Source organism: Poecile atricapillus, chromosome Z (assembly GCF_030490865.1).
Source record: "Poecile atricapillus isolate bPoeAtr1 chromosome Z, bPoeAtr1.hap1, whole genome shotgun sequence".
Taxonomy (NCBI): domain Eukaryota; kingdom Metazoa; phylum Chordata; class Aves; order Passeriformes; family Paridae; genus Poecile; species Poecile atricapillus.
The window spans coordinates 137,465,393-137,477,666 of record NC_081289.1 but is presented as its reverse complement, the minus strand read 5'-3'; the positions used below and the strand labels follow the sequence as shown (position 1 = coordinate 137,477,666).

General features: G+C 50.0%; 1 protein-coding gene across 5 annotated transcripts in view; it reads left to right on the top strand.

Moving 5' to 3' along the window:
• The window catches only part of CNTFR (ciliary neurotrophic factor receptor), a 202,549-nt gene that overhangs the window by 46,104 nt on the left and 144,171 nt on the right, over positions 1-12,274 (top strand). For 2 of the 5 annotated variants that reach the window (XM_058827916.1, XM_058827919.1), the window contains one exon: positions 6,606-6,710. The exons of 2 other annotated variants lie outside the window; for them this stretch is intronic. In XM_058827916.1, coding sequence (XP_058683899.1) covers positions 6,606-6,710 — 105 coding nt within the window. Of the gene's footprint in view, positions 1-6,605; positions 6,718-12,274 lie in introns of all 5 variants that reach the window. One more of the 5 variants, XM_058827920.1, reaches the window with a different exon arrangement.

Here is a 12,274-nt window from a genome sequence, read left to right as displayed (position 1 = left end):
TAGGATAGAAGGATTTTGAAATGGGCTCCGACACCGCTCTGTGTCTTGTCACGGTGTCTGTGGCTGCCTCGCTGACACGACGGATGGGGAAGGAGGCTCGGTGGCGGCTGGTGCCCAGCCCAGGTGGCCAAGGAAATACAGCATCCAGTGCTGCTGGGTCGATGCTGCTATCAGATATGGATGGTGGCAGGAGAGGGAAGGGATCGATGCTGCTCACCTCCCTGCTGCTGGAGCCCGCTGTGTGCTGCTTGAGCCGGGTGGGCTGGTCTCCGAGAGAGCAGCCTGCAGAGGGATAGCACGGGCTGGTGGGGTTCTACTTGCAGGAAAAGGCTGGTGTGGCTGGTACCTGCCCTCTGTCCCACCATCAGTGCCAGGATGGTGCTGGTAACCCCCAGGGAGTGTGACCTGTAGGAGAGAGCTTGTGCTAGCACTGGACTGACGGCAGGTTTTTCTTAAGCTCTGAAGCAGAAGGATTTAAATCTTTTATTTGTATGTCTGGTCGAGTCTGTCAGAGTTGTGTCAAATATTTTTGACAAGCAAAAATGCCATTTGCTTCAGTTTAATGAAAAATGATTTTTATTTTCTTCCCCTACCAGGAACTAAAGGAATTGTACTTTCAATTGCAGACCCAAAGGCTTCTCAGGAAAAAAAAACCAAAAACAACACATCACAAAACAAAATCTAAAACCTGATTGTTGTGGGAGTTGTTTGTTAAAAGAGGATCTGGGCTGATGTTTTGGGTCTGTGTAAAATGAGGGTCTGGAGAGCATTCAATCATATGGTATCTCCTTTTATGAAGCTTTCTGGGCATATTATTCTAATGACATTTAATGGCACTGATTTCTTCATCTTAACCAAGTGGGCCTTTTCCCAGTCCCACATCATTTTAATTTGTTCTCCTTCTGAGAAGCATGAGAGCTGGGACTGGCTTGACTTGGCACAGAAGAAGAGCTGTGTTGGTGGTTGTCTCATCCCTCCTGGTGGGGATGCATCTGACTGTCTAAGGCTGAGGGTTGTGTGGAGGCAAAGCTTGCATCAGGACCAGAACCTGTCAGAAAACCTGCTCTCGAATTTTCTCTGCTCCTCTGGAAACAATTTTTTTTCTGTTGTTTAATAGGGAGCAGTGTGGACATTATGGTTTGGCTGGTGTGTCTAGCCCAAGGTCCTGCAGCTAAGTAAGCTCTGCTACCTCCTTCTTCCCAGGCTGAAAAGCCTCGGTGTGCTTGGGATGCAGAAGATGCTTTGTTCCTCTTCTCCTGTGCCTCTTGTTCTCTCACTAATCCCTTTCTGTCAGGACCAGAACTGTGTGTGGTGACCAAGTGACAGTCATATAGTGGACTTGTACAGTGACAACACAGCCTGGTTTGGGGCAGAGGAGTGCTGGACCCTATGGCAAGGGTCATCTACACCTCAGGACATGGGTACAAGCCCTGCTCAGGAGAACAGGGTGGTTGTGTCTGGATTTTGCCTGGTCTCCTCATTGAGTGAGATCTGGGTTAAGATTCAGTCTGGGTCGTGACTGACTGTGCTGACTGTGGTGAAGCTCTGGGTGCCACAGCTGGAACTGCACATTGATCTCTTCAGCTGGCTGGGTAGTGTGGGCAGAGACACAGATATTGCAGCCTTGGGAAAAAGACAAGACCGTGTGTCCACTACTCCTTTTTTCCCCTTCCTTCCAGAGTTTCAGGCAAGGCTTGCTTTGCCTATCCTCTCCTCTTTGGGCACATATCTTCCTTCTCCATAACCCAGCCCAGTGCTTGGTAAGAGAGACCATTTCTTGGGTGCCAGCTGGGAGGAGGGTAGGGCAGTGGGACAAGCTGACACTCACTGCTCATCCTGAGCTGTTTGCCTGTGCATCCTGACTCAGGATCAAGCTGTCACAGCCCAGTTCCCTGCCTTGTGTTGCTTCCCCTGGGAGCTGTCAGGAGGCTGCTGGAGCCATGCGGTAACATGGGTCTCGGGGAGGCAAGCAAGGTCAGATGTCTGCTCAGAAATGAGATTGGCAATGATGCCACCGGTGCTGACAAATGGCCTGTCATTAATCTCTGACTCATGGCAGTGGAGAGGGCAGCAGTGGAAGAAACCCATGAGGTCACTGGCAGCCTCTCTCCCTTGGGGCCTGCACACAATTTCCACCCTAAACCTTTCTGCATAGGGTGGGCTCATCCCCTGGGATGGGAGGGGGTTCTTTTCCTGCCCCTGTTCTTTTCTTTTCCTGTTTTTGTGTTTGTGTGTAAGTGCATGACACAACTCCAGATGAGCTGCAGTCAAGCCCCTAAGCACCTGGGAACTGGAAAAATCATACAGTCCCTGCAGGAGCTGCACTTTGACTTGTGGAATAACTCTGGCTCAGTGCTGGTGCTAACAGGACGAAGGCTGAAACAAAGCTGTGTTATCAGTGTGTTACAATACCATTGTGAGACACGAGGTGCTGTGCTGCTGGGAGATGCTGCAGGGGGCTGGGGGAGACCAGACTGGGATGCTCAAACCCTGGTTGTGCTCCCTCATGCTGGGTCATAGCTGGGGCTGAGGCTGCAAGGTGCTCAGCCCTCTTGCAGAGCAGCCTTCCCTCTTCTCCTGCTCTTTGAATCTCATCTCATGCTTTTCATAGAAAGAGGGTCTTTCCTTAGCTGCAAAATACTGCTTGGAGGTTATAGGCAAACAGACAGGACTTTCTGTGGTAGTGGATGCTGGTGGAGATGCTGCACTCCCTGCTCAGCCATGCTGGTGAGCTGCACAGGACTGAGCTGCCTTTTAGGGCAGCTGCTGGTGCTATAAGTACAACCTTTGCATATGTGCAGGGAAGAGGTGGCTTTCTCCTCTGGATTATTGTCGGGTTGTGTCAGTCTCTTTTAGTGCATAAGGAGACATGGTTATTCCACCTCAACTCACTCTTGAACCCTTCAGTTTACACTGGGGAGTGGATTGGCAGCAGCAGGCAGAGGCTGCAATGTGGAATTTGGATTGGGATTGGGATTGGGATTGGGATTTCTGTGCCAGGAAGGGCAGGAGAGAGGGGTGAACTGATGGGGATGAGGAGGTGCTGATTTTGGAGAGTGAGGGCTGCCACCACCCCAGGCTGCTGCAGCAGTGGCACAGCCTGAGCTGTGCCTCCAGGACCTTCCCCCTCTGCCTCTGCTGAGCTACGATTTAATTTTTCACTTTTCTTCCATCCCCTCTTAACTGGAAGAAGTCCTAAATAAAGTTGCTGTCACTTTTATTTATAGGCACAGAGGAAGACACGGACAAAAAGCCTGTGTGCTCCTGACAGCTACAAAGCATCTGGCTGTTTTTCCCCGCTTGCCTTGGCGAGGCAATCGATCTGGACACAGGCAAGCACCCTCCTGGGTGCATGGGGCTCTGCCCCTGCCCAGAGCACTCCGTGAGGATGGATGGGAGGGGGCTCCTCATCCTGGGTCTTGGCTCTCAGCTGTTGCAAAGCCAAGCTTGTCTGGGAACACCTGTCCTAAAATCCTGGACCCCTGAAAATTCAGATGCATGAACATGCCTGCCTTAAGAATCTATCACAGGCTTCTTGTCTCCATCTTGATTGGTTCCAGTGAGGTCAACTTTTTTTAATAACTCCTGGACTTCGGCAGGGAAAACTATTTCCTTCAGGAAATAATATAATTAAGGCTGCCTGACACTTCTGATTATAAGCCCCTGTCTTCAGTTGCTTGAAACTACGCCAACCTTTAACCATTTGGACTGAAACTTCACATGTCTCTGCCTCCGGCTGAATTTTTTTGGAAAATTTTAGCAAAGAGAATTTTAGGCTGCTCTTAGAACAGAGTTGGGGGGGTGGGGGGGTGGGCAGGGAAGGCAGTAGTTTATCCACAGTTAAAAATAAAATTTAAAAAAAAAAAAAAAAAGACAGAAAAAATTCTTGCAGTTGTGCCGAAGAAAATTCCAGTATCCTTCTGCTGTGAGACTGGGCCTGATAGTTTTGGGGAAGGTTTTGAGCCAGGCATCCGGGTTCTGCTGACGCCACAAAAATCCACCTTCCCCGCGCCACGTCGCGAGGCTCCGGATGGCGTGGCCGTGCGTGTTACCCACAGCACGTGCAGGGAGCTTCCCACAGCAGGAACTGCTCTGTCTCGAGCACACAGCCCTGCAAAACCTGTGCCCCCTGGCTCATGCATGGGATGCCTTGCTGCTGGGATACGCTGGGCCCCTTCTGTTGGTGCAAGTGAAATTCATGGGTCCCTGATCAGCGTGGCCCGAGCTTGTGTTGGAGAGAAATATTTTTGGCAAATGCTGTGTGTTTGGATTTTTTTCTGTTTTTCCTTTTTTTGTATTAAGCAAGTGGTTTGGTTATCCATTAGCCCTTGCTGTGCCGTGCAGATGCATCATGTGGGATATGCAGCATGCCATGAGTGCTGGGCTTCCTCCAGTGTTTTGCAAGGACCTGTTGAGAAAGTTAGTGCTTTTGCAGGCAGGTTTCTCTTAAGTCTGCTTGTTGCCACAGAAATGGCCAAACAGGAGTATTTCTGTGGGGCAGCCTAGAGAGGCCCTATAAAACAGGTGTCACATTGATGAGGTGCCTTGGCCATGGCATTGCTGAGACCTCAAGCCCTGGTGATGCAGGGTGAGCTCAGCAGTGATGCAAGCCCTCCTGCAGGGACCTGACCCAGGACTTGTCCCTGCTCTGTGGCTGAGAACATTTGCTCCTGATGTGAGCCCACCTGAGCTGTGATCAAGGCCGTCCCTTGATCATAGGGAAGCACAGCTCACAGATCTTCCCTGTGACTCATGTGCAGTAACTCATGCCCCAAATCAGGTCCATCAGCTGGTGACCTGTTTTGGACATGCTGAATTCCTCCAAAATCCAGTTTGACCTCAATTTGAAGCCCCTAAAAAGCAAGTTGTGCTTTGGCTACCATTCTTGTGGAAAGCTGGGCTGCTGGAAGTGTGACAGGGCTGGCTCATTTGGTTCAGCACAGGGCACAGAGGTGGCAAGGAATGTCTGGCCTTTCCACAGGTTTCAGAGATGTCTCTCAGAAAAGGCACTGGGATTTTGCACTTTGTACCCATAATATTGCACTCCCTCCCTGAGGGTACTCAGTGCTGAGCCCAGTCTCTCTTCTCAGGTCCCTGCCAAGCTGGAATTAGAGTCCAGGAGGGTCTCTGGCAGGCAATGATAAATGAGCCTCATCTCTTGCTGTAGCCTGGTCTCAATTCCTGTTCCACTTCATCTGTGGGTAAAAATGCAACACCCACAACCAAAAGCATCTCCAAAAAACAACCAAGGAGTTACACTGGCATTGCAGAGTGAGAGGAGGCTTCGTGGGGAGCAGCCTTCATCCCTCCTTGCCAGTCACTCCTCAGCTCTGGGGTGCCTGGCAGAGCAGCTTTTGAGTGATGGGACTTTGTGGATGCTGGGATTGGAGCTGCTGGAGTTAAATTTCTTGGTGGCTGACACCTGACAAGAGTGATAAATTGCGGCACACCATGGCTGCTGGCATGACAAACAGTCGGCTTCCCTCCTTGTAAACCCTGGGAAAATTTTGTAATTATTTCCAAGCACTTTGCAAATGAGGGTTTCGCCATCGTGTGCCCAGTGTAGTTTCAGGGGGTGGTAATTTATTTATTTAGGTTTTGTAGGCAGGCAGGAGGTAGATGAGGGGTTGTAGTTTGGGTTTCTGCAGCATCTTCCCATTGGCTTGTCCAGGCTCTGCATGAGGTCCTGGGAGGAACTCTGGCAAAGCTCATCAGCTGAGGGTTGGGTGCTAATTAAAGCCTGTGGTGTACCAGGCTTCGTGTCATGGTCACCCTTGGGAAAGAATCTCTGCAGGAGTGAGTCCGAGACTTTCCTCTTGCCAGTGGGTTTTGGCTCCTATTTTTCATTTTTAATAATGTAGAGCCATAAGACTTTTTTTTTTTCTCTTCAAAGCATTTAAAAAGAAGTGGGGGGAGCAACACAACCTCAGCCACAAGAGCTGGATAATGAGCACAGATCTCGACTGATAATTTGTTTGTCTAACACAAAAAGCGTATTTCCTGCTGTAAGGGAGGGCACCGCTGGTAGCACTAATGCCTCTGACTCCGTCTCACCAGGCAGCGTGTCAGCCGTGGCACAGAAAGTCCTCCTCCCATCTCCAGTCCTTGGTGTCTGTGCTGCAAAGCCATACAGGCATGCTTTCCTGTTCACACTCCTGGGTTCAGCTGGACTGGCCTCTCCCTTTACCCTTTAGCACGTGTGTGAGGCTTTTCAGGATTAGGGCTCAGGCAGCACAAGACCTCATGGGAAAATGCCTTGGTGCTGGGCTGACAGTGTGGTGCTGCTGCGCTGTTCTGTCTGGGGAGCACTGCTGTCTGTCTTTAAAGAAGATCAGAGATGCCCCAAGCTGCAGGGGTCTTTTTTCCCCTCTCCCGTTTCATGTCTCCGAATCGAAATAATTAAGCAAATAAGTGCTTTGGGGCTGGACTGTGACGCTCTTGTGGGAGGGCTCTTATTCTAACTAGGTTCACGTTTGCACCAGTTACCCCCAGCTGTCAGGGCTGGGAAACAGATGCCCCCCCTGCCCTGGTTGTTTGCTAAACCTGAAGCAATGGCAGAGCTTCACCTGGTAACCTGACAGGTTGTCTCCTCTGTTTTGTTGAAGAAAATCCCAGATCTGAGCAGTGAGGGTTGGACAAGCAGCCGGAAGAATCCCCCAGACGTTTATGAGAAATTGGGGACACCCCAAGGACTCTGGACTGGTGGAGAGGTAAGAGGTGGGTTGAAAACCTTGCTCACCTAGCTTGTCCTGAGTTGGTGTGCTTTGTGGGAGTGCAGTGTCTTCTGGTGAGGATGGTGGTGTTTATGAAAGTGTGACAAAAGGCTGCTCCTGGCTCTGGCATGTGAGCAGCCTATTAACTGCTGTGCAAAGAGAGGCAGATGCTGAGAGTGGTTATTGAGGATGTGGAGGGGCAAGTATGGATGAACAGCCTGGAAAATGCCCATGTTATGGTCTGCCCATGGACAACTCCTCCATAAAGAGCTCTCCCACTTGAGAGCCCTTTGGGGAGCTTGGAGGTACACAGTCCAAGTGCAGTCGCAGGGGTCCTGTGTTGTGGCTGAACCACCCTGGAGCAGGTAAGTGTCACCCAGCCCAGCTTCATGGAGGAAGGTGAGGTAACACCTCTTGTTGGACAAGCACAACTTGGAGCTCTTGGGTCTTCTGGGTGGTTTTTTTTTTTTTTTTTGCTTTCCTGCCTGGCAGGCCACAGCATCAGAGAAGAGGCACATCAGCTTTGCTTGAAAAGGAATGCATCCCCTTAGGATGCCATGAGCAAGAGGTTGCCCACCTCTGAGGCCTGTTGCATGTATGCCCAGTATGGGGCTGTGGTAACACAATGCTGTTTGAGGAGGGGATTGGGATCTTTGAGCCAAGGAGGAGCAGGGAAGGAGCTGGAGATGGAGCTGCCTCACTTGGGGATGCAGACCCTGCAGAGCTGTGCTGGGGAAGCCCGGTACTTGCTGGTGCTGTGCCTGAGAGAGGAAAATGATGAATTAAAATTTAACAAGTCTCTAAATGCCAGACAAGGACGTCTTAAGTGGGAATTGTCACTGTTTGACTAGTGCAGCCTCTCACTTAGCTAAAACTGCATGGCTTTAATTATGTTGATCCTAGAAAGCAATAGCTTACACTGAAGAGGAGAAACTGTTGACCAAAATAACATGAATGATGAATTTTCCCTGTGCAGCTTCCCTGCCCTCTACCCCTGTGTCATGCTTTCCCAGAGTTGTTTTGCAGCCCCTTTAACCCCAGATGAGCAGAGTCCTTTATTCTTTGAGCCACAAGCAAGGACAGAAGTGCTCCCTGTGTGCGCGTTTGATTGTTTGCCCAGGAGTTAAAAGGTCGAAGTTAAGGAACCCAGGGGTAGGCAACACCTGATGGAGCCACAACGGGGAGTGGGCTGGGGGCTGGGCATGCAGAGATGCTCTACAGCAGCAAAACCCTGCCTTTGGCGTTGCTCCTTGGTGGCATCCATGGAGTGGCACGGAACAAGGACTCCTTCCCTCCCCATCCTCGAGGTAGATCAGCCCACCCACGGGACTCCTTGCAGCTCTGCAAATAGAGCAGCTCGAGCAGGGTACGTCGCTAATAATGCCAATTACTGTTACATGCTGGCTACAAGGTACACTGGCAGTAATGGGATCCTGGGGGGATGAAATGAAAGCGATATAATATGGTGAGATAAATTAGCGTTGTAAAATTAGCCGTGGGTCTAGTCAGGGATCTGACAAATGTGTCGCAGCTTTGGTACAAGCTCAGAGCACTGCTGAATTGGATTTAGTGGCCCAGAGCAGAGCAGATGGGAGCAAGGGAAAAAAGAGTTTGAGGGGTCTCCATACACACGTGCTACCAGTTAATGCTGCTTGTTTCTTCCTCGGATTTGTGGAATGATACGTCCCCTGACGCCTGCTTGTGTGTGGCAGCAGAGGAGTAAGAGCCCAGTCTGGATGATGTGCTGCTAGAGGAGCTTGAGTCTGGCAGAGAGATGGGAAGGGGGTTGGAGAAGCAGCAGCAGGCTGGTGTTCCTGCCAGCACTGGTGTGTCAGCTGCCGATCCCTGCCCTCCATCACTGGCTTCCTGTCCCAGGTTTGCTCCCAAAGGATTTGGAGGGATGTGTGGCAGGTATTTACACAAGTTTTAGCTGTGTAGGAAAGGTAGAAAGCTGAAAGCTGGTTTCTGCTTCCTGTGTTGCAGGCTGACCTGTTTCCCCATGTCTGGATGGGCTCTGGGGCAGAAGGATGTCTGGAGCTGGGTGTCCCACAGCCCAGGGACTTCTTCCTGTTGACCAAGGGTATACATCCAGCTCTTTCCCATCCAAATGCACACTTTATTCTTCACACTCTGAGGCAGAGGGTGGAAGCCAGGAAATGGGGGTTTGTGCCTCACAGAGGCTGGGAAATGGATGTGGTCAGTTCCAGTGGGATCCAGTTCCTGGTGGTTCATTAGGACAGGCTCCACCACAGGGATGTGAGCACTCCTGCCCATGAGACGACGAGAGCTTCTCATGGATTTGTAAATGCAGGGTAATTGCATGTTTAATGGCTGACATATTACATGGGAATGTTTAGATCTGGTTTGATAAGGCATGTTACGTGACTCATGTAATAAAAAATTGAGAAAAATTCTGAATATTCTTTGTAATGCCCTACAGTGAAGCTGAGGGGTGGCAAAGTGATCCATGCAAGGCCTCTCCCAAGTCATGCCATGATGGTGCAAGAGGAATGGTGGGCACATGGCAGAAGTGCCTGGGAGGGAACCAACTTGTCATGTCCCTGGGGATGAGTCTGTAGAGGTCAGACCACTGCAGTTCTACAGCAGCACCAGCTTGAGAAACAAATCCCAGGGGATTGTCTCAGCACTGCCCAGAGAATCCTCAGAGAGCTGAGCCAATTTGTGTGCGGACAGAGGCTTAAGGAGACAATTTGCACTTTGTGGAAGGTCATTCTAGCCACTACCACTGGTCCCTGTGTCCTCCTGCTGCCCTCCTGCTGCAAACATGGCACAAGATGCAGTGGTGACACATTTCAGCTATATCAGACCCCAGCCAGCCCCAGGGCTGAGTTGTCCTGGCAAAACCAATAGGGTGATGAACTGCAGCAGTGGAGGGAGCCCCTTCCCTCAACTTTCTGGAGAAGTAGTGATGTGGGACTGCAGCAAGACATTGAGCCAGCGCTTGGAGTGCCAGTAGCAGCATAAATAGAAATACAACTTCTCGGCTTCTTGTGCAGCTATGATATATCTTGTTTATATTGACTTGCTTAAACCTCTAAAATACATTGTAGATTGATCTACAAATCTGCAAAAAAGCACCTTTTTTTTTGGTTTGTTTTTTTTTTTTTAAGCCTAAAGCAATTTTCTGCCTACTTCTTGTGGTTGGGTCTGAACAGACACATGTTCTCTTGTCCTATTTGAGGCTGGCATGCTGCCACAGTGGTAGGAAGTTTAGCAATACTTGAGCTGGATCGATTCAAGCCCATTATCTGTGCTGCCTGGGACTTGGTGGTGAAGGGGAAGAAAATACTCTCCCCAAACACATCAAAGCCTTGTGATAAGGACACACAGTTAAGCTCTATTTATAGATGGACAGATGTCTTGCCAAAGCTCTGCTGCTGTCACTTGATTATGCAGTTTTTGAGTGTTTAGTGGTGTTTGGATCTGAAGGTGGCTGAGGTGTGTCCCCTCCAGGCACAGCCCCAAGCAGTACAGCTTCTAGGTGGTCTTCATCCTCCCTCCAAGAAGGGACCTTAAGTTTAGATAGTAAGAATGAAGTGGCTGAGAGGGCTTTTCTTGGAGTTGGTAACTAAGATAAGGTCAACAGTCCCTCATTTTGTTCTTGCATCTGCATAGATGTACAGAGCCCTTGGAGCTCCAGAGCAGAGCTGCCATGAATGTTAATCAGAATGGTGTGGCTGTTAAGCTCATGGCTTAAGCATGGGCATCCTCCATCTCCTGGGATACCTGAGTCTCAGCTGTGCCACCCTCCCAGCAAAGAGATCTTTCCTACTGTTCATCCTAAACCTCCCAAGCACCAAGGTGTAGTCGCTGACATGTTGTGTCATCTCATGAATTTCCCTTCTTTATCAAAATCTATCAAGGATATTTGAATCAGAACCAGTTGTGCATTTGGAGTGGCTCCCCAGACCAAGCTGTCTCAGGTCTTGCTGTGTATGTGCACATACATGTTACATGAGTATTTGATTTTTGAGGGGATGGTGGAAAGGGTGATGTAAAATGGGTTAGCTAAACCAGATTCTGCTCCTGGTGTGAAGGAGTGCTGGTTCTCATTTGACAGAGTTGCCCTTCATTTCCTCCCATACATTGCTCTGTCAACAATAGTCATGAATTTGGGAATGGGAGAAGGGCAAAGGCTTCATTATGCTTAGCCTTGAATGTTGTTGTTAAAGGTGCTGTGCTGGTTTTCTCTTAGTTCTGACCCAAGATAAAGGAGGGAAAAGCTTCTCCTAGCATCCAGTGGGAACCTTTCGTTTCAGTGACTGTCACTTACCTCCTTGCTATGTGCTGCTGTGAAGAGCCTGGCTTGGTGTCCTCAACAGCTTCCCTGGATATTTCAGTGGCCCTGGCTGAATTTCATTTAGTTAATTAACACTGTGACTCCTCTTGGGGCTCCCAAAACTACAGGCAATATCTTGATATGGTCCAAGTGCTGTGCTGGCTGTGCCTCTGCTCCCACAGCCCAACCTGCTGCTGATCCCTTTGCTGCCTGGGCAGGCAGCTGGCAGAACCATGCTGGCACAGAGTGGGTGTTCCTGCACCCCAGCCCAGCACCAAACCACAGCAGTGAGCTGGAGAATTTCACAGTAAGTGCTCTTTTTCAGGCCTCAGTGAACTGTGGCTCTAGAAAGGAAGTTGTCATATATGGGCAGGTTTGGGGACCAAGACCTGACTTCTTTCATTTAACACACCATCTTGGTCAGGTGCAGGATAGGTGCATGATGGATCCTGGCTGTATGCCATTCCCGAGGCTGGGAGAAAGGATATTTCTCTTCCCCAGGGTGTCCATAATGTGTTTGCCTGCACGGCTCCCGCAGAGCCCTCTGAGCACTGTTTGGTTTTAGTCTGTCTCCAGGGTGCCGCTCAGCTCTGCTCGTATATTCCTCTGATGAGTGGGCAAGACAGGAAGCAAATACCTTTGTTACAAAACCACATATGGGCTTTCAGTGGGTGATGACACTTCCCCAAGCTATCTGTCTACTGAATGCACTTTCCCTCCTGCTTGTTTATATTCACAGGAGTGTAGCTTAGCTGCTCAGGTGAGCTATAGATGTCAAGAAAGATGTCAGTTTCGGGAGAAGGCTTTAATGCAAGTCTTCCTGCTGTTCCATGTGATGGATGGTGGACGATGCTCCAGTGTGCCAAGAACCAGGGGAGAAGGAGTGGGACACTCTGCTGGCTCTGGAATGGCAGCTGTGGTTGGGAGAGTGGCTGCAGCAGTGCTAGAGGTGACATTTTACAGCTGGCCCAGGATGTTGATCTACAGTCCAACCAAGCTGATAATTCAGTAGCTGACGGGTCAGATGGAGACAAGTTGTGTGTTCTAATTCAAAGAAATAACCATCAGCAAGAGAGGCTGAGCTCCTCTAAAGCCATTTCAGAGGCTGACATGGATGCTGTGGGCCTTGTGGCTCCTGGAGAGCCTTGGTGGTGGATGCCTGGTCCTCTGCACAGTAAAGTTGGAAACCGTGGGGCCACAAACATGAGATGCATTTCCCTGGGGCTGGAGCTACCCCACTGAATCCTGGCTCTGAGACATG